The following is a 22,624-nucleotide window of genomic DNA, read 5'->3' as shown; positions in this document are numbered from 1 at the left end:
TTTTATATTTCCACCAAAAATCAATGAGAGTTCCTGCTGCTCCACATTCTCACCAGCATTTGGTGGTGTCAGTGTTTTGGATTTTTGCCGTTCTAATAGGTGTGTAGTATTATCTCATTGTGTTAATTTGAAATTCTCTAAAGACATACAATGTTGATCATTTTTTCATATGCTTATCTGTCATATATATATATACATAGTCTTTGGTGAGATGCCTGTATAGATCTTTTGACCATGGATTGTGCTTTTGGTGTAGCATTTAAAAAGGCATCGCCAAAACCAAGGTCACCTAGGCTTTCCCTTATCTTGTAGGAGTTTTATAGTTTTGCATTTCACATTTAAGTCTATGGTCCCTTTTGAGTTAATTCTTGTCAGTTATTTTAATAAAGAAAATTTAAATAAGGAATTAGAGAACTAAAAAGGCAAAAAAGAAGCTCTGAGGTGACACAGATACAGTAACTGCAAGAGGAGCAAAAGGAAGTGGTTGTATTGATGCTTAGAAAAGGGGCTTCACAGGGCAGGACCCAAGCCACTGTGAAGATGGCACTGGGCAGCTGGTGCTGCTCTCTCTGAAGGTCACAGTGAGGGCAGCACTGTGAGTGTGGAAAAAAACAGAAACAAGAACCAACTGTCACTGCATATGAGGTTTCTTGTGTCCTCATACAGAACTGGCCCCTTTATCTTCATGGACTGTCTCTCTTTATCCCTGATAATTTTCCTTGCTCTGAAGTCTGCTTTGTCTGATATTAGTGTGGCTATTCCACCTTTCTTTTGGTTAGTGTTACCGTAGTTTACCTTTTTCCATCCTTTACTTTTAATCTGGTCTTTATGGTAAAAGTGGGTTTCTCATAGAAACAGAAAGTAGAATGGTGGATACTAGCGTCTGGGGGTGGGGGATACGGTGAGATGTTAGTCAAAGGGTATAGATTTCCAGTTATAAGTTGAATAAGTTTGTGAGAGCTAATGTACAGCTTGGTGACTACAGTTAATAGTGTGATATTATTTACTTGAAAGTTGCTAATAGAGTAGATCTTAAATGTTCTCATCACAAGAATAAAATGGTAACTATGTGAGGAGCTGGAAGTGTGAGCTAACACTACAGTGGCAATCATTTCATAATACATAAGTATATCAAGTGAACATGTTGTACATCTCAAACTTACACAACACTGTAAATCAATTATATATCACTACATGGAAAAAATACAAAAGCAGGTTTCTTGTAGACAACATATGGTTGGGTCTTGTCTGATCCACTCTGAGAGTCTCTGTCTTTTAATTGGTATATTTTAGACCATTGATGTTTAAAGGGATCATTGATATAGTTGGACTAATATCCACAACATTTGTAACATTTTCTATTTGTGGCCTTTGTTCTTTGCCTCTTTTTTTGTCTTATATCTTTCTGCCTTCTCTGGTTTTAATTAACCTTTCTATATGATTCCACTTTTTTCTCCTCTCTTAGCATATTAACTATAGCCAGCCCTGTATATACATGAGTTTCACATCAGCAAATTCAAGTTGCACCTGTAGATGCAAAACCCAAGGGTATGGTTAACTGCATACTACTTTTTTTTTTACCCTTTTTAGTGGTTGTGCTTGAGTTTGCAATACACAGTTACAACTAATCCAAGTCCTCTTTCAAGTAACACTGTGCCACCTCATGGCTAGTGCAAGTACCTTATAACAAAGTATTATTATCTCTCCCTCCTGTTCCTTAAAACATTGCCATCATTCATTTCATTTATCCATACGCTATAATTATGAAAAACATTAATACTACTGTTATTGTGAATAAACTGTTATCTGTTGATTTTCAGTTTGTTCACTTATTGTGAGGACAGGAGTAGTGACTTTTAAGCTCCTTAGATGCCAGAACAGAAACCAGAAGTATCCACTTTTAAGTAGATGCTCATCACCAGTACTTGTTATATAGAGTCTGAAAATTCTATCTTGGTTTCAAACTATTGTTTCTCAACACTGTCTATGTCATTTTTAACTGAGAGGAAACCATTCTAGCTTCCCATGTGTGAAGGCTCTCATTTTATAGCTTTCAGGAGATTATCCTATTTTATAAGTTTTAAGAGGTTAACATTTCTGAATGATTCTTAATTTTGCATTTATGGAAGTATTAACATTGTCCTGGTGATGTACTCAGTTGATTGAAAAATTCAATTAGCTAAAGGTCTATGACCCTGCCCTTAAGGAGGTAATAAATTATATTTTGAATGTTAACACTGCAAAGTGTAAAGCAAAATGTACCTTCAACTATACCCATCACCCTTCACTTATACTTAAGAACATGGCTTTGGAGGCATGTCTTCAGATCTTAACTCTTCCCCTCATTAGCTTTGTTGTCATAAAGCCTTTTCTTATCCTCATTTCCTCCTTCTATAAAATAAGGATAATAAAATGTACCTCACTGGGTTATTATAAAAGGTGACTTTAAGTGATTTGCCTGTAAGTTCAGGGCATAAATACTTGCTGTTGCTATTGCAGTGCTTGTTGTTTCTATTACCGTTAGGCTGTAACTCATTTACCTGCTGTTGCCACAGTGGAAAATATTTGAATTACAGAGACCACGCCACTCGGCGTAAGGCACACCTCAGCTGTATCTATTCTGCTTGGACCATTACAGCCCCTCCGATTTCCTGGGAATGAATTATGTAATGAAAAGTTTTCCATTCTTTATAAAACCCATCTCTTTATAAAACCTAGTCCTGATTACTCCACATGTAAAATGCTACTTTGTACATTAAAAAGTATGAACCAACAAAAAAGGAAAAGCAAGTGAAAACTTTTCGAGTACAAACATGATGTTAAAAGCATTGGGAAAAAACTCTATAAATAAAACAGCAGCTAAAATACTTTTTATAGCAGGAGCTGATTTATAGAACTGCCTTTAAATTTTCACTTAGTACTACTTTTCTTTCTAAAGGTCTAATTCCACTTCTGAGACACCAATTCTCAAAATGAACGAGCTTTGTAAACTCCTCAAATTGAGTGAAATTTAAATTATACCAAAACTTTCAAACTCAACAGCCTTAATCCTGTAGCTTTTCATAGTCAACCTGTATTTGTCTGCGTTTGGTAATAATGAATTTTTCTTCCCCAAGTTTTGTCTGTGCCAGCAAACCTTTTCCAAAATTTAAAATGAAATTCTAAACTGAAAGGAACTTTTTCAGAATACAAGGCAAATTTGTATCCTTTCCCATAATTATTAAGGGAACTAAAATCGCTTTTTTACATGAATAACCCAGTTGCTTTTCCCAGCAAGCACAGAACAGATACTAAGTTCTTCAGATAACTGTTTAACTTCCCTCCCATGGGATTTGGATTTAAAATTCTCTTCAAAGTAGTTGAATGTGGGCTTAGTTATTCAGTGACAGAAATTAACGTTACATTTCAGGAGCCAAATCAGAGAGAAGGTGACCTGTGCTCCTGGACACGAGTGGTCTTGCTTTCTTCGTGGAATGAACCACAGAGAAGAAAGCCATAACAGTGGTGCCCCCTTACCCATGGGGTATTCGTTCCAAGACCCCCCAGGGATGCCTGAAGCCAGGGATAGCCCTAAATCCTATTTACGGTAGCTTTTCCTATACATACAAACCTATGATAAAGTTTAACTTATAAATTCGTTACATTAAGAGATTAACAACAGTAACTAACAATAAAGTAGGACAATTATAACAACATACTGTAACAGAAATTATGTGAAAGCAGTCGTGCTCTCTTTCCAATTACCTTATTGTACTGTGCTCCCCCTTCTTCTTGTGATCATGGGAGATGATAAAATGCCTGTGTGACGAGGTGGAGTGAGTGAGTGAGTGATGTAGGCCCTGGGATGTATGCTTGGCTGCTACCGACCTTCTGACAGCACATCGGAAGGAGGAGCACCTGCTTCCAGTGACCCTGGCTCATCGAGCCATCATGTCAATGGTTGGATGTCAGGAGCAGAAGATGCTGATGGCCGGGGATCCCAGGCCAGACAGAGCTGGAGGGTGTGAGACCTCATCACTCTTCTCCGAACGACGTGCAACTCAAAACTTAAGGATTGGTTTATTTCTGGGATTTCCCACTTAATGTTTTTTGACCTCAGTTGATGACTGGTAACTGAAGCCATGAAAAACAAAACCTCAGATAAGGGGGGACAATTGTACTTTCTAACAGTTAAGCCACTCTTGGTTTCTAAACTTTTATCATTTCTCCCAAATTAACCAGCTGTTTAAAACCATTTCATCTAAAAACAAACTGAATAAAACATACTTTTCCACGAGTCTGTGAAAATTCAATAAGGAAAAGCTTTCATAAGGAAGCAGTGAAAACGCACCTGCAGACTAATTTATTTATGTGCAACAGTGAGCTGCAGCCTAAGGAAATACGGGAAATACTCCGCCGTGCGTAGGCAGTGGCATGCCCACAGTGGAACACAAGTCATCAGTGGGTATCTGAGGCCTTCTTCCTTCATTTTGTTTCTCTCATGCTCCCTAAAATAATAAATGCTACTTTCAGTGAAAAGAAGTCAAGATGGGTATTTAGCACAAGCATGTTTCTTCAGGGAACAAACTTTAGTTTTCGTCCCAAACCAGAATATCTGAATCTTCTGAACCAAAGTACAAAGAGAGATAAACAGGCCATTGGCTAATCCTCCATTTAAAATATAATGGCAGAGAGAGGTCATCAGTTTTTAACTGTATGCAACTTACGCTAATGAAATGACAGATTTATCAGAACTTCCTCACGGAGTCCATAATGCTCCCCTTAAAAGCCATCATTGTTTTTGATGATGCAATAAGGGATCCAATGTTTAGGTTGATTTTGATGACCTTGAAATAATAGGTAATTTACTGATGAGTAAAGCTAACAATATATTTTAAAAACAACCTAGGTTAATCTTTTTGAAAACGCACTAAGATTTTAGAAATTGGGAGTATTATGGCATGTTCATTCCCTTATCTCAAGAACTTTGGGAGACAGGGAAAGGACAGGAAGGGTGTACCTTGCCAGCTGCCATCCACGGGGTAGTTCTATAGTCATTGTCACTGGGCCAGTGAGAACAACAGTCATCTGAGGTTTATTAATCAAAGCACCAGGAGGGATCAAGGTGAGAACATAGCACTTCAGAGCTTTAAAAAAAACACATTCAAATGCCTTAACCTGCTGGTGATCAAAATAGACCTGTGAAATAGGCAAACAGACAGGAGATACCCTAAAGAAGCAGGGATTCTAAAGTAATTTGTCCAAGGTCACAGTGCCAATGAGAGGCAAAGAAGTAATTCTTAATCTCAGATATTGTTCACGCACAGAGAAAGGAAGGAAGGAAGGAAGGAAGGAAGGAAGGAAGGAAGGAAGGAAGGAAGGAAGGAAGGAAGGAAGGAAGGAAGGAAGAAGGAGAGGAAGGCAGACTGAGAGTCCTAGGGCTTAGCCCCAGGACTTCACCCCTAAGTGGCCTTTTCTATTCCATGACTCCAACTTATCAAATGCATGTGGATTATTTCCAACTGTATAACTCCCTTCCAGACCTCTCCTCTGAGCATGACACATACATATCCATCTGCATCTGCAACATCACCACTTGAGTAACTAAAAAGCCAATCAATCCTAGCAGGGCTCTTGTTACTCCTCCTCCCCAAAGCTGCTCTTCCCAGGTTTCCTCAGCTCAGTGGTCGACACACCATTGCTCACATCGGCTGGGAATCATTTTAGTCTCTGCCTTTCCTCTACCCCTGCATTCCATACCCAAGGCATCGGCAAGTCTGGTAAGATTCCTCTTCTAAAATACTGTATCCCTCAGTTCTACCACCTTTCCCCACCTCCACTCCCCACTCAAGTCCAAACCACAATCACCTCTCTCCTGGACCAGTGCAATCGTCTCCTCACTGGCCATCCTGCCTCCCTTCCTGCCGCAGTAAAATCTGCTCTACACACAACATCTAAGCTGAAATCATGACCCTTTCCCGTGCATTTAAAATAAGGTGCAAGCTCCCATAAAAGCCCACTTAGCTATACCTACATTGTCAGAGCTTCACAATGCTTCTTACTGTTTAGTGTCTCAGAAACAAAGCCTCAGTGTCGTCATGGCAGGACAGTGGCAGAGGGAACGTGGAGAGTCGGGACTTGAACCAAGTCTTTCAAATGTCGTTTTCATTAAGCCATTCAACTTTCTAATGATCTAGTCCCAGAAATTTATCTGTGTCTGTTTTCTTATATGTGATACTATAATAAAACTGCTTCCCCTCCCACCTCACCTGGTGACTAACTGGATCAAATGAGATAACATACGTGAACAGACTCTGAAAACATAAAGCATTGCAAACATAAAGTAGTACAAACGCATGGTAATGCAGAAATGGTGTTCAAGCATGGGGTTTTCTGAACCTTTGCTTATAAGAAAGCGGAGTTAAGTTAAATCTAGCTAAAATAATTGACTTTTGTCTCTCTACACCAGAATACATTTTGGCTGGTTTGGGGCTTTTCTATTGCCTAAGAGGGTTGGTGCTAGACAAGAAAGCACTTGGTTGCCCTGGTGAACTTGCTGATTCCAGGCTGTACCTTACTGATAAATAAAAAATAACCAGGTAAATCCTACAAACACATTTCTGACTAAAAAGAAAATAGGAAGCAAAAAGCCACAGTTTGGAAGGAAGGCTGAGGAAAATCAGCCTCACCTAGTCCAAAGTCTCTCTACTCTTCCTCCACCCTCTCTCCAGATGCGGAGGGCACAGCTGCAGAGAAGATGAAAACCCAGAGCTGCAGGGCCCTTCCAGACCTCAGGGACACAGGACGACTCCAACTCTGGACCATCTCCGCAGCTCCTGGAAGCTCTGCCAGCCGGCAGGAGCAGCAGCTGCGTGCTGGACCCACGTCAGGGTGGAGAAGCCCTCACCCCACCACCCCAGGATGCTGATGTTCACCTGGACGTGCATTTGTATGTTAAGAAACTGGCCCTCAAGTATAAGTCTAAGTCTAAGGCAAAACGCTTCTCATAAAATGAGTTTATCAATACACAATTTTATTACAGTCAGATTTATTGACAAAGGCATTGAGATATTAAAGAAATTTTAAAAACTGTGTCAAGATAAACAAGTTGCTGCATATAATCTTCCTTTCTTTGTGGTTGCCCCCAAAACAAGCCTACCAAATTGCATAATCATCTCTACGTCTATACAAATTCATATTATTCAATTTAATTTTTCATTGATTTGCTTCAAGTCAGTTACCATTATTTTATTTCAGTTCTACTTAAGTTCACTGGTCCTTTAAGAAATAATACTTAGTGACATTTAATTTAGACTGTAGAAATGGAAATTATGCCATAGATCAAGGGGCTGCAAACTATTAAAGGCCAGATAATATTTTAAGCTTTACAGGCTCCATACTGTCTCTGTCACATGTGTTTCTTTTAACAATCCTTTAAAAATATAAAACATTCTTAGTTCTCAGTACAAAAACAGGCCACGGGCTGTAATAATTGTGAACTAATAGCGTTTAGAACACAGCAGTATACACAACATGAATCAGCCTTTCACTTAAAACAAATCACACTGACGCAACAGGCTTCCCTTTTCTGAAGCAGGTCCTAAAACTAAGAATGCTCTGTATTAGAGAAGGATGAAGAATACACCCTGGCTATTTTTACCAGAGAAAAACTCTGCCCAGGTATTTTCCCTCCCTTCCTTAGGTGGTCAAGGACAAAAGATGTTCACTAAGAACTAGTGAAGATTCACTTAGAATGTACATATTTACAATGAGATTCAAAAGCCCAGGTTTATACAGTGCAGACTGACAAAAACACATATTCACAAAGCTTCAAAAATTATCAATAGCTACAAAGCCAAGAAGTCAAAAATTCACTGATCCATCAAAAAAGGGGGGATATATTATTAAAATGGCTTTCTTTTAGGATCTCTGCACTAACAATAAAAAAAAAAAGCACCAAAATTTTGTAAGGATAATGGCATACAAATGACTCACCATCATTGGTGTTTCTACCCCACAATGCAATGAAGTCCATGGTAGCTGAGACAATGGGGCTCTTACATAGCCGCTGCATTGTCACCAAGCAACAAGAGATAAAACGACAGGATTAAGCACTTGATTTAATACATTTTTACTATCAATAAACTATACTTCTATTACGCTATTCTTCTGGATGTAAATGGTAATTAGGCTAAGAATTATATTCAGTAATCTACAAGAGTATGCCAAAAAAAAAAATGCCATGAAGTTAATACTAGGCATTCACCAAGTCTTCGTGTTTTTATATTCATTGCTTCCTTGGTAGAAACAGCAAATAATAACATAATATGATTCTATTACTGAGAAGGTTATTTTGCCAAAATACTTAACTATAATATTTCTTCACTAAATACATCTTCATTAGCATTCAGATATTTTCAAATCAGTGTTGCAATTCATGAAAATTCAAGGAAATGGATGGTCTTTAAATATTTTAATACTTTAAAAATAAGTAGACTCAATCAGTTCACTTAGTTCAGCTATGTAAGGACACTGTCATCTGTCAAAGCAGTGTATATCTGGCTAAATTTGTAGCTTAAGAATTGGTGGATATCTCTTTCAGATGGTTTAGCAATCAGTTTTTAAAAATGAAATCCAAAAGCATGAATAAAATCTTATAACTGAAAGACTACAAGAGAAACAAATGTAAATTAAAGATGTTATGTAATTTAACAGGTTTAATAATCAATCATTGTAAGTGACACCCACAGCTCACCACCTCCATCCCGAAAGTCAGCACTTGGGAAGGTGACTATATTCTGCCTTGGGATCCAGAGTTCCCAGGGTTCATGGCAGGGGGTGAGGGTGGGGGAGTGGGAAGAGGGTATTCTTTCTTTTTGTATCACATCACACAGCCCTTTCAAAAAGTTGTGACCAGTATTCAACTCAACTGGCCTGTGTGAATGTGGTTAAGAGGACTGGGATTAAACAGGTTCTTGCTGTCCTCATTCTTCTAGCGAATCAACAGACATGGAGAGTCTCACCAGGTAAATACTAAAGTGCAGTGAAGGGCATTTATCATATTATGATTCACACAGTGGATGTCAAGTTTGACATTTCAGCCAAGCCCTCATAAATATCATGTCCCCACATGTCAATCAGAGATTGGTGTGTATGAATGAAGTCCATACAGGCCTGAGCAGGAGTTGCCTGGGTATGGATGTGTCTGCTTAAAATTCAATCTGTCTAATGAGGTTTCTCAACATGGTTAGATGTGTTTCTCTTATGTGGATACAACTTTGGGTTTTTTTTTTCCTGTTTATATCTACCTTTTTTTCTTTCTACTGTCTCTTGGAAAAATTATGAGTTTCTCTGTAATATCAAAAGGCATGAGCAATCTAAAGATTAAGAATAAAAGCAGCTTAAGAGGAAATGAATTGCGTTCATCCCTTGGGCAGGTTCATTTTTTTCTAAAGCAGGAAGGAAGACAGCCAGTCTCTAAAACATTCATACATTCATTAGTCTGCTTGGTGGAGATGAAATGTTCACAGCATCCACAAAATGATCAAGCTGAGTGGTTAAGATCCACTGTGTTCCCACCTTCTAGTGCAAAGTGAACAAACTACCAGTTTGATTATTTCTGCTGAGATAATTCACGAGGCGTCGTTAACACAAAGTTCTCCAAACAGGCCCAGAGAGTCACAAAAGCCAGGAGGCTCCAATCTCAAAATCACATTCTCCACTCACCACAGAATTCTAACATCAGATTCAGGCTTAATCATTGGGGAACTATTACAAAACTAACTAAAAACAGAAATCCTACTCGGCACAGTTTCTTCTCCTGACACTTGATGCCCCTTTTTATGCTTTGTTTTATCTCCTTAATGTTTATCAATATCTAATATACTATATATTTTACTTATGTATTGTACCTATTGTCTATCTTGAGCATCAAATGTAAGCTCATGAGGGATGTAATATGTGGTGCTTATTTGAAAATAATACAAGAGGAGAAAGAAGGAGATGAGGCAATCGATGGAGCAGGAATGATCACGGGTTGACAGCATTGGAGCTGGGTGATGAGTTCAGATGGGTTCATTATGCTCTTCTGTTCACCATTGTGTAGGTTCATTAACTTTCATAATAAACATCAAAAACAAAATCTGACGAGGTCGGGTATGTTCAGGGTGGTGTGGCCATCAACAGATGAATGAATAGAGAAGATGTGGCATATATATTCTATGGAATACTGTACTCAGCCATAAAAGAGTGAAACTTTGCCATTTTCAGCAACATGTATGGACCTGGAGGGTATTATGCTTAGTGCAATAAGTCATACAGAGAAAAACAAATACCACTGATATCATTTGCATGTAGAATCTTAAAAATACAACGAACTAGTGAATATAACAAAAAAGAGACAGACTCAGATATAGAGAACAAGTGGGGAGAGGGAAGGGGTAAGCTAGGGATACGGGAGTAAGAGGTACAAGCTACTATGTATAAAATAAATAACCTACAAGGAAATACTGTACAACACAAGGAATAAAGCCAATATATTCTAATAACTATAAATGGAGTATAGCCTTTAAAGATGGTGAATCACTATGTTGTACACTTGAACTTATATAATATTGTACAGTAACTATGTCTCAATAAAAAAAACTACATATAAATCAAGTTCTCTCCTCACCAAATTTTGAGGAAAAAAAACATATATAAAACAAATGAGCTATAAGAATATATTGTACAGCACAGGGATATAGCCAATATTTTATAACTATAAATGTAATATAATCTATAAAAAATTTGAATCACTACGTTGTATACCTGAAACTAATATAATACTGTAAATCAATTATATCTCAATAAAAATAAAAATTTTTTAAAAATCTGTAATACCATTAACCCTGCAATCTTCACCTTCCCTCATCCACCAGTCAGAACAACACACGTCTTCTTGGCAGGGCAGAGACGTACCCCCTAATCCTTCCCTCTAGGTAACCTCCTAAGGAGACGGGGCACGTGCCAGGCACGACTGCCGAACACCAAAGCTTGTCTCTTCTAAACAAAAAGTCTTAGGATAGCACTTCGGAGTAGAATCGTCCATATGTCCATACCTTATGACCTCGAATTTTTGTCAAAGGGACTGATAACCACAATATCCCTAACAGTGGCTCCCTCTGCAGGGAAGGCAGGCGGATGAAAAGGAGTGCAAGCAACCCCCTTAGCAGGGTCCCGGGTGTTCGATTAATCATCCTGCTTCAGAACCCACACAGGCTACGTGTATACAATACCTGTGTGCATCAAACAGCATGGAATGTAAACCATTCTTTCACAGGCAAAGTATACAAAGATATCATGATATAAACATAACAAAAATAGTTAATGGAAGTCGTGATAATGAATGTACTTGTTTTAACTCAAAGCAGAAATCCGCTAACGGAGCTGAAGAGGCCTTGTGTAAGCTCACCGTCTCCTACCCCAGCCAGGGCACACACCTGACGGAACCAGCTGGGTTATTCTGGTCAAAGGCAGCCTTGACAGCCTTCAGGGGCTGAGTCAGATGACCTTTCCTGATAGCACAGGCTTGCCAGATCTGAGTGCTGGAGACAAAGCATCCACAGTCTCCTGAGGGAAGCGCTCTCGCCCGGCTCCCTGGGTTTTCTATTATAAGTTGCTTTAAAAAAAAAATGGTAGAAACAGGTCACCTCCCAGAGAATCTCAGGCTGATGGGATATGTACCCAGGAGACTGGCTGAGGGGCTCACGGGAAGTTAGGGGTCAAGAGACCCTGCCAAAAGCCAAAGGAGTTCCCCTCTGAAGACGCTGCAGTCCTGCGGCTCCTTATACACATGGAATGCAACGCCAAGAGTCGATCCCTGGCTGCTTTTGCACTTAAACTTGTGAGGTTTATCATGGAAGATTTCACCCACTCAAAGAGGACATCCAGAAATAACACTGTCTGGACTAAAAAGAGAAACATCTCTCTGGCATGTGTGCCAACATCTGCACCCACTTGTACTATTTTTCCCAAGTAACTACCCCCAGTTCCTTAAGAGAGGCAGAAGGAGACAGCTAGCACTCACTGTGTCACAGCTTTGTGGCAAAACATGCAAACTGCTGCAGGTTTTAAGAAATGCAAATACAATATGCATATTGGTTTTCTTAAAGGAGAAAGCAGACATAATCGGTCATCTCTTTCATTTTCCATAACTCACACGTTTGTTTAGGACACATCTGAAAGGCAAAACTCTTTTGAAAAGGAGGGATGTTCCATTTTTACAGAAACTGGAAATAATTCATGTCAAGGGCAAATTTGATATTCTCTTTAAGGCAAGGTAAACATACTGATTTACTTCTTGCCAATTAAAGGAGAAATTATGAACAAAACAAAACAGCAAAAGACGGCCTATATGTTCCTTTGCCACCCTGTTTCTGTGTCCAAAAAGATGTTATGATATCTAAGGGAGTGGTCATTAGTATTTTGGGTACTTATAGTTCCACATTCCCTCCTATCTCCCTTAAAACTCAAGTTATAGGAGGTAAGTAGGGAGAACGGTCGTAAAGATGCAACACCAGGCAGTGAGTGGATCATCAGGGGACAGGCTCCAACCCAGATCCTGCTATTGAAAAGTCCTCCCTGTCCCCAACTCTAAGGGAAAGGAGATGAGCGAAGAGTTCTAAAAAAAAAAAAAAACGAAAGGCTTTGTCTGAAATGTAGGGTGGAGTCACCGTGCGGGCTCCCACTGCTTGAGATACTGCAGTACTAGAATAGACATTCACTCGCCACGTGCAGGGAAATTTGTGAAAAGCTGCACAGTTCAAAGACACCACACAATAGAATGAACAGAGTCCAGGAGGAAGACTGAATGAATGCGTGAGGCTACTGATCACAGGATGATGCTTTCCTCAAAGCCCTCTTTGAGGTAGATGGTACTGGAAGCAAAAGGACTGTAATTGAAATAACTGGCAAGGAAGGCTGGGGACAGAGGACTATACTGGCCCCAACCTCCCTATCTGCTTGATTCTAACAGTATTGAAATGGACTACTTCTGGAGATTCAATATGTTTCAATATTGTGAAACATCACCCATTTGTGATGATTTCATGAAACAGTGGAAAAGTGCAGACACCCTGGAATCAGTCCTCCTATGATTCTATCCTAGCTTCACCTGGCTGTGTGACAGCAGGTATACAACTTAACCTCTCTGTGCTTCAAAGTCTTCATCTGTAGAATAAAGATAATAACAGTTCCTATCTCATAAGACTATTGTGAAGATTAAAAAAAATAATGTACATAAAGAATACAGCAATGACTAATACATAATAAATACTTCATTAGGAATAGCTATTATTATTGTTAATATTGAACAGGCAGGAAAATAGGCAGTTTATGATCTCTGAGAGTCCTGTTAAATACCACACTTCAGAGACCAGCTCATGATCATCCATCTCACTAGGACCACTACAAAATAAAGCAGGACAGGGCTGGAGGACAAGAATCATACCATTCTGAAGGCCCACACAGGCAACGGGATGCACAGAAAATAGCACAGAAGAGGAGCTGGAGGCCCAGCTGGACTCACTGGACTCAGAATAACACAAAACTCACAGTCCAGACAGATTTTTCATATCAGGAAACACCCAATCTACTCATCATCCCCAACTCCAGGTTACTTTCTACTTCCAAGGGCACAGCTCTTACAATTCAACCTGAAGGCATGTGGACCTCTTCTACTCTGAGCATGCGGTGGGGGGGGGGGGGGCGGGTTACAATAATCTGAGGCCTCAGTCGCTGTTTGCTTATATTCCTCAAACAGAATGACAAACTACACTTTATCTTGATCCTTCTAATTAAACTCTGTTCAATTAAGTTTTCTAGAGTGATAAGATTCTCTATCTGTGCTGATTAACACAGTAGTTGCTAGCATATGTGGCCACTGAAGAGAAACTGAGTTTTTACTCCATTTAATTTTAATTTATTTAAATTTTAAAAGTCACATGTGGCTAGTGGCTACCATGTTGGATAGTGTGGATATAATCAATTGGGAGTGGCCGTCAGCAGCACTGCATTGAAAGGGATCCTTATGTGAGTCTGGGTCTCACAGGACAGAGTGCTGTGAGAGACCAGAGATGTCTGTTCTGGGACCGGTTGGGCAGCCTTTGTCATATTTGCAGGCTCAGTTAAAGGATTTTTAACTCCCCTTCCCTTATGTCAAAAGAGAATCTCTCTTTTCTAATAGCTACACTAATTCTCAGACAGTAGAAGGTCACTTTCTGCTTTTGGAAAAGATAAGATTGGCTGGAAAGAACCAGATTAAAAAGAAGGAAAAAAAAAAAAAAGAACTTCACCCAGGATATTGTATATTGCCCCATGGTACTGAGAGAAAAAATACTGGTTTGTGGCAGTTTTACAGAAGCACATAAAATCAATAGAAGGTTACACTATCAATTATTTTAAGCAGTGTTGTAGGCTTTTTTCAGTAATGTTACAGATGTGTTCAATGGAAAAGTCATTTAAGATGATTCGATAAATAAAAAAATAGATTGCACAGAGAGAGTAAACCACATTTTCCATTTTAAATGTAGAAGACAGACTGAGGCCACTGCAAAGAAACCAGCACGCCAGGGTTGAAAGCACACGTCCTCCAGCACTTCACTTTCCAAGAGAGAAACAGAATTCTAACATCTGATTGTTTCACAAATACAGCAGCCCTGCCTCCATGAAATACCAGCTTGGAGGAACCAAAAGATGACAGGTACAATACTACCATCACGAGAAGAATCAAGAACAAGTATTCTCATTTCCAGACCCCAGGATGGATTCCTGCAAAGCCCTCCCACGGGAAAGCTATCTCAAATGCCCCTGAAAATTTGGTTCCGCAAAGCTTCGAGATAAGAATCATTTTGAAACTCTTCTTTCAGGCTCAAATACGTATAAACAAAATGGCACCTATTTCCATCCCAGAGCTTGAACCCAGGGAAGATTCTAGAATTATTCGCCTCTCCCAAACCCTGAGACATCCAAAGGACAGTCAGTTGGTCCCTTAATTCAACTATTCAGAACAGAACCACATCAAAGCAATGAGCTGTACCACCCACCTTCCTCCTTAAAGAGTCCCCAGTATCTGACACAGTAAGATAAGGAACTGCTGACAAAAGTTACTACTTCCCTGGGATTCTGTACACAAAAATTCACCTTGGGATTTTACCCAAGAAGGTCCATTTAACTCAAGTAGCAAAGGACTTTTACAAGCTGGTCAGCCTCATGGCTTGACTCCCAAAGAGGGCATCCTAGTGAGACCCTCGCTACCCAGGAAGCTAAGGTTACAGTAAAACGTCAACCATTATTTGTTTAAATAGAATCCTCCGACGTCCAAAATGAAAAAGTGGTCATTGTTTGTCCTGAAAACAAATGAACTGTTGCACTTTTTCCTGAACGAATACATAACATCGAGTTTAAACATTAACCTCAGGAAATCAGAAATAACCTCTTCTCTCACCTCCACTATTGTGGTTTCCGCAGCTTTGCACATCGGCAGGTTGAAATTCCTTGCACTTTTCCTAAATTAGGGGTGGGGGAAAACAAGGTGGGGAAAAAAGACCAAAAATAAGGAGTGTCTCTCTCAGCTTTAATTATTAGTTTAAAATAATTTCTGTAAACTAGGACTCTGAATCCTTTTAAAAGAGTGTATCATATTTTCCATAAGTTTCATAGCTATTTCATAAATAAAAACAACACAATGGCCACTTCATTAAATTGCATAGTTTTTTACGGGGCTAAGAAAAAGAGGGACTATTTTTCACATTCAATATATATTACACACAGAAAAATAAAATGGATATTAATAAATCTACTCTAAAGCTAATTTCTCTAAACCTTTTGAGATGCCACTTTGTTTCTATAGTTAAATGTTTCACTAAACTTGCTCTTGTTAAAATATTAAGAAAAGCAGCAAGTACTTTATACGAGAAGGTATGATAATTACATTCTCTATTAAAGAGAAGCCTATTGCTGAAATTAAATGAAACACTCATGGGTAATTTGTGAGTCACCTACAAAGATCATTCTAGAGAACCAACTTCTAATGAAATTTTTTGAAGTACAACACCCACATTAGACCCAGCGGTGTAAAAATTTCAAGAAGGGGCCAATTTTCCTGATGGTTCTGCATTCCCAAGTTCTTAAACTAATGCACTTCCTCCAATCATAAAAATTTAAATGTATTTTATTTTCTGAGAGGGTAAACTGATGGAGGAATTTCTTCAGTAAAGGGAAATAAGTCACAGCTATGTCTTATCAGCTCTTTTATGCCACTAATGTTTCTTTCACCTGGATTCAAGAATACATAGGGTGTCCTTGAAAGAGGAATCCTTGTGTCCTTTCACAAGGTAGTGTTGGATGCAGACATCCAACATCAAAAGCCCCAAGGGCAGAGTGGCCTGAGGTGAAGGCACGCAGGGCTCTCCCCCCTCAACAACGGCCTCGCCAGACCTCTGTCCCTGATGTCCCATTAAACATGAAGGTCACCTAGAGGTCAGTATCTTAAGGACCCAGGCCACCTGACCATTGGCAATGAGCACTTTCATTTCACACCAAAGCTCAACAGCTACTGAGCAGAAACCACACGTATAACGTCTGTGCTAGGAATAGCCCTCATGCCGTCTTTAGAAAACAGAGCCAGGCAATAAAGCACAGGATAAACTCAAGGAAATATTTTAAATAATTCATTTCCATTTGCTAATATACAATTTCATTAATCTTTAAAAAAAAAAACTAAGTTTTGCAAACATTGCACCAAGGTGTCAAAGTCGGCATCATTCAAAGGGTCCTCTGTAACTGCCAAAATTAGCTGTAATTTCAAAAACTAGCTGAATTCAAGACATCAAATATAGTATTAGTCTCATATAAGATCTTCAGAGATGAACAAAAACAATACTGAATGTGACCATTGAGAATTTAATTGTGATCATATCAAAGCTGCATTTGGTAAAGACAAAAAAAAAAATCACTAGCTAAAAGCAGAAGAGGACACTATTATGGAAAGAAAATTATTTCTGTAATTTAACAAGTACAGTCTTCAAGGCCAAACATTTTGGAAAACTTTTCTGTGTACATTCAAAGGTGGCATAATTTTCAAAAAAACAACTGTATAATCCCTAAACACAAGAAACTAAATACTAGGTATTTACTATGCTTAGGGTAAGCAAAAGACATGGAAATCTATTAAATGGCTTAATATCTGTGGCTATCAGACAATGAGAATAAAAGTTCCATATTATTAAGGTTATCCAACTTTTCAGATGTAATCTTTACAAGCATTTCCTAGTAGACACCAATAGGCCTGGAAAAAGACTGACCTAAATGATTATTAACAATATTTTCCCAGAGTATCAAAGCAAGTTAGGCATTTTAAGACAATACATATAATAACAATGTCAAATTAAATATAATCATGTGCTTTTGTCACATTTTCTAAGCATGTTGCAGCACTGCAACTAGTCTTGGCAACTGAAATACAGAGGGGCAAAAAATAACTTGTATGTGTCTACACACAAATGCACATAGTCAAACAGTTAACAAGCAGTGCACCATGGACACCAACCAATCAGAACAGATGCCCTCAGGGACACCCAACCAGCACCACCACACAGCAGTAGTCCTGCACAGACACACGTATATATACACATATGTGGGTGTGTTTGATTTTAAGCCATTTTTTAGATAAGTTTTTAAACACCAAATAGATTAAGATATTCATTTTGTAATGATAATTTCAGAAATATGAAGTTGCTGAAATGCATTACATTAACATTTTTGAAAAACCATCGTACTACCTGAAAATCACATTTCCTGCTCGGTCTGCCTTCCAGGCTTTCACCAAAGCAAAATCCCCTGTGATTGCTTCCTCCAAAATAAAATGCTGACCATTAAACTCCCTCACCTGCAGGAGACAAAGAGGACATGGTCAGGATCCACACAGGCCCTGTTTGGCTGTGATACATGCTCTAATAGAGGAAGATGGTTAGGGATATAAGCCTCGTTGAGGAAGGTTTCTAGAGAGACAAGATCTAAACTGAGGCTTCAAGGATGAGCAGCATAGGCAACCAGGACTTAGTCAAAGTGGTGAGGAGGAAACGGAGGGAGCAGCATGTGCAAAGGCCCAGTGGCATGACAGAGCTTGGTAAATTTAAGGAACTGAAGGTCCTCATGCTTAAGGCACTGACCGTGTGTGAGAGCATTCATGTTATTATTTGTGTGAATAAGTTACACCTTGAACGTGAAAAATAGCCCTTTTCTCTTCACCCTAGAAAAAAACCATACAAGTTACATGAAATGGGCAATGTATTGTGTTTTTACCTAAAATAGTCACAAAAATACATTCATCTCTCCTAATTAACCTATAATCATCTGTTGAGATTTTAATTGGGATTCCTAAAATTTGGAGAGAGGTGACATGCCATATGCCCCCAACCCTGACCATAATATAAGCATTACTTTAAGTCTTTTTTTACCTCCTTCAATAGTTCTGATTCCCTCATACCAAAAAAAAAAAGTTTTGTATATATTTTTTAGGTTTACTCATGGGTGTTCCATAGTTTTTGATGCTACTGTGAATGTTGCATTTTATCGACTACGTCTTCTCTTTTGTCATTACTGGTCTAATGGAATGCTATTGATTTTTGTATGTTTATTGACTTTTAATTCCACTCCGAGTGGGAGGAGAGGCGAGAAGAGGCATAAAGCAAAACTATGCCATGGCATTTTGTTCCTTTTTTCTTTATGGGGACTTACTTAGCTCTGGGAATTAAAACAAAGAAGAGAGGAAACAACGTCAATACCGAGTCTCCATCACCACACAGACAGGAGCCCTTCGAAGGCTGGACTCCATTCTCATGCCTACTGCGCCCCCTGGCGGACAAATGTAAGCATTTTACAGAAAGCTTCAGAAAAGTTCACGCACAGCTACTTTTCTTTAATTGTGGTTTAAAATAGAAATCCTTTCTTAAAGAACAGCTTCTTTTAAAGACATTATCTCACTTTCCTCCTAGAAAATATTAATGAATTTAGGGGATCATTGATGAATGAGGACCAAATTGATATGATCTTAGACAAATTATACAGAATATATGTGTAAGTGATGCATCGATACAGTTTTTAAGAGTCGTATGTATTTCAAAGTCATCACCAATGGTGGCAGTTGTTGAGCCTTTTACATACAGATCTAGGAAACTGCATACACATCTAAATATATGTTAGGGCAAAGTTAAAAAGCTGGCATTTTGTTCTATTTCAATTATACAACTTCCCGAAGGGAATGAATGTTAGCTAATCTAAAACGTAAAAACAGGGAAGGAACTGCTTTCGTCAAACTAGCTATTTTTTTCACTTGGAAAAGTTGTGCATTTTACAGTTCCCCACTTCCTCCTCTGCAGTCCTTCCTTGAATCCACTCCAATCAAGTTTTCACCATTCCAGAAAAGTCTTCTACTGTAGAAAAAAATCACTCTTTAGGGTCACCAATGACCTCCATGCTTCCAAATCCAATGGTCCTTTTCCAGTCCTCTCTACCCAGCCTCTTCACACTATGACTCAGCTGATCACCCCCTCTGTTGTTAAAAGCTCCCATCTTTCAAATCACCAGACTCCCCTCGGTTTCCTCTTCACTCACTAGACACTCTTTCCCATCTTACTTGCTGCTCCTTTTCCTCTTTTCAACCTTTACATAACAGGCCTCCCTCTTCTAAACCCTCAAATGCAAAAGAGGTGCTCTCTCTCTGCACTCTGGCCCAAGCCACTCATCTGTCCCATAGAATTCAGTACGTATGCGGATGCCTCCCAAATTCCTGTTCCAGCTCTCAACCCTCCCCGAGCTGGAGTCCACTGAGCTCCTCCTCTTGGAGGCTCATAAACGTCTCAAACGGACCAAGTCCTAGACAGGGCTCTCTGATTACCCTCAGGCTTGGCCCATCTCACTAAGCAGCACACTTTATTCCTGCCTGCTCTTACTCAGTAAATCCTGTTGCCTCTACTATCTACTATTGCAATTCCAGCCACTTCTCACAAATTCCACTATTACTACCTTAGTCTAAACCACCTTCCACTCCCATCGGTATTAACACAACAGCCTCTTCAGCTCTCTTGCTGCTTCTGCTCTTGGGCCCCCACCAAAAAACTCATTACCCAATGGCCACGGTGATCCTTCCAAAATGTAACTCAGCCCACATGGCTCTCCTGCCGCTACTCAGAACTCCAGTCCTCCCACCCTCTGCCTCAATTACTCTGTTCCGGTCTCACTGCCCTGCTGTTCCATGCACAAGGCAAGCCTGCCCCAGGACCCTGTCCTTCCCCTTCCTAGAACACAATCCTGTAACCTTCACCCAGCTCATTCCCCTATTTTATTCAGGACTCTACCAAATGTCAACCCCTCCGAGACGTTTTCCCGACTCAGCCTGGAACGTCACCTCCCTGGCCACTGGGCACTCTTTCTGCCTTTGCCCGACTTGATTTTTGTTCACAGGACTTCCAGTGCTGATGTGGAGAGTTTGTTTCTCCGCTCCCTGTCAGCTCCTCCACTACAAGAAGACTTGGTCTAGGTGCTCCCCTTTCCACCGCACTTAGACCGGTGTGTGACAAGGAGAAGGACCTCAAGGAGTATCACTGACTTGAGGAGTTCACTCACTTCCTCTTCCCACTATAATCAAGGAAAACAAAGGGCTAACAAGAATCATTTCAAGAAATTATTTGTTGTATTCCTAGGGGATTCAGACAAAATTACAGAATTGCTGGATTCATGCACCTGACTCCAGGCTGAAATGAATCCAGGTATTCAGAACAGATTCTAGTCTATTTTACACTTTCCCAGGGTGAGCTAATGCTGTAACTTCCAGAAAGCTCTCAAAGCATTCACCCGATTTTGCAGGGCATCTTTATCTACATTAACTCAGATCCGTTTTAATATCTAGGTGCCTGTCTTTTACTTTATCAAAACTTTTTAACCTAGTTAGGCAGTAAAGAAAGAAGCAAGATAGAATATGAAAATGTTAATAAAAGCCTTGAGTCAATATAGGTCACTCTAAGCCCCAGATGGAGACACTGCTGGAGACAAACACTGGACAGCAGGGGACAAGGGCCGTGATCTTTATCTCCCAGCAAAACACAGAGGTGCAGAGCTAACACCCCAAAGGCAGAAAGGTGATGAGAGCCTTGATTTACTATGTTTCGCTCCCCTAGAGATAAACATCAGCATTTCGGCAACCTTCATTAACTGTCTTGAACCATGTGGGCAGGGAGAAGGGAAAGATTCAAAAAGTATAGCAATGAAATATTGGCCTGTGTCATTTTATCTTTTTGATTTTATTTTAGGGGGGATTAAGTTTATTTATTTATATATTTATATTTAATAGAGGTACTGGGGATTGAACCCAGGATCTCGTGTACGCTACGAACGCACTCTACCACTGAGCTATACCTTCCCCCGGGCCCGTGTCATTGGTTCAAACTTGAGTATCTCAGATACTTATATCTAGAGTTCTGTTTTCTTGAATATGTCAGTAAAATTATTTAGTATAAGGATATCCCATCCTATCCAGCACTTTAAATAAAACTGTTACTCAGCCTGAAGCTCAGATGTGTCCAGTAAACCAAATGAAGGATGAAGGAGATAATAACATGGACTCTCTATTTCATTATATAATTAAAATTGTTCCCCACTTTTTAAGATTATAGACAAACTTACGATTTCTTTGGTTTATTTTTCCCCTTCCGTCACATCCACAAGGGGCCTGAGCATAAAGACTTTAATCCCATATATATATCATACATCTACTCTATTTTCCACAGAAACACAATCAGCAATTATAAACGCTCTTAAATTTGTTCAAACCTACCATAAAACGAAACTGACTCACACTTCTTCTATGGATTATAGTTTCTTTTCTTCTCGTTCACTTATTCTGGTTCTTCTATGTGATTTTCATTACGAGCGGATGCTCACCATTAGCTAGAAATGGTCCCTGACATACTTACAATAATGAATGAATGGCAGTGTTTCCTGTCACACAGCTGTGGTTTTACGCTTATTTGCCCTGGACTGCGAGGCTGGCAGTCGCGTGCAGGCGTCTTACCTCTCGCGGCTTACTGGCAATGGCAATGCTGCCATCCTTGTTGTATTTGATGGGCGCCCCTCCTTCCTGCACCAGGGTCCCATACCCGGTGCTGGTGTAAAACGCGGGAACTCCAGCCCCACCTGCACGAATCCTCTCTGCAAGCGTGCCCTGCACATGAGCAAATAACCCACCGTCAAAAGTCCATTAAGCACACTTCTGTCTGTGGGCACAGAAACACTTATCAATCTGAACAGCACCTACTTGGTATGTTTCACTAATCCTGCAGGCGAGAAGATCAATTTAAAACAATTACTGTCTCTCTGGACAGCACCCTCTCTGTGCTGAACCCTTAATTCTTAGTGCAACTGCTTATCTGTATAATCAGGCTTTCAGCTTCCATGTCTTCCACTGGTTTCTTGACATCATAGTCCACATCAGCCTATCTGTAATTTTTTAAAATCAGTTTTCAAATCTGAAGTATGCAACGTCAAACTGTAGACATTAAAAAACATACAACTGAATTTTGTGTTTTACTGTATGTTATATGTAAGTATG

At 39.5% G+C, this 22,624-nt stretch overlaps 1 protein-coding gene across 1 annotated transcript in view; it reads right to left on the bottom strand.

The window, feature by feature from the left end:
• The window catches only part of OXCT1 (3-oxoacid CoA-transferase 1), a 120,825-nt gene that overhangs the window by 80,005 nt on the left and 18,196 nt on the right, over positions 1-22,624 (bottom strand). The window contains exons 5-7 of the mRNA XM_006207690.4: positions 22,088-22,237; positions 17,799-17,905; positions 15,464-15,524 (exon numbers count right to left, since the gene is read on the bottom strand). Coding sequence (XP_006207752.1) covers positions 15,464-15,524; positions 17,799-17,905; positions 22,088-22,237 — 318 coding nt within the window. The remainder of the gene's footprint in view (positions 1-15,463; positions 15,525-17,798; positions 17,906-22,087; positions 22,238-22,624) is intronic.

Source organism: Vicugna pacos, chromosome 3, assembly GCF_048564905.1.
Source record: "Vicugna pacos chromosome 3, VicPac4, whole genome shotgun sequence".
In the NCBI taxonomy this organism is placed as follows: domain Eukaryota; kingdom Metazoa; phylum Chordata; class Mammalia; order Artiodactyla; family Camelidae; genus Vicugna; species Vicugna pacos.
The sequence above is the reverse complement of the archived record's forward strand: the minus strand, read 5'-3'. Positions and strand labels throughout refer to the sequence as shown.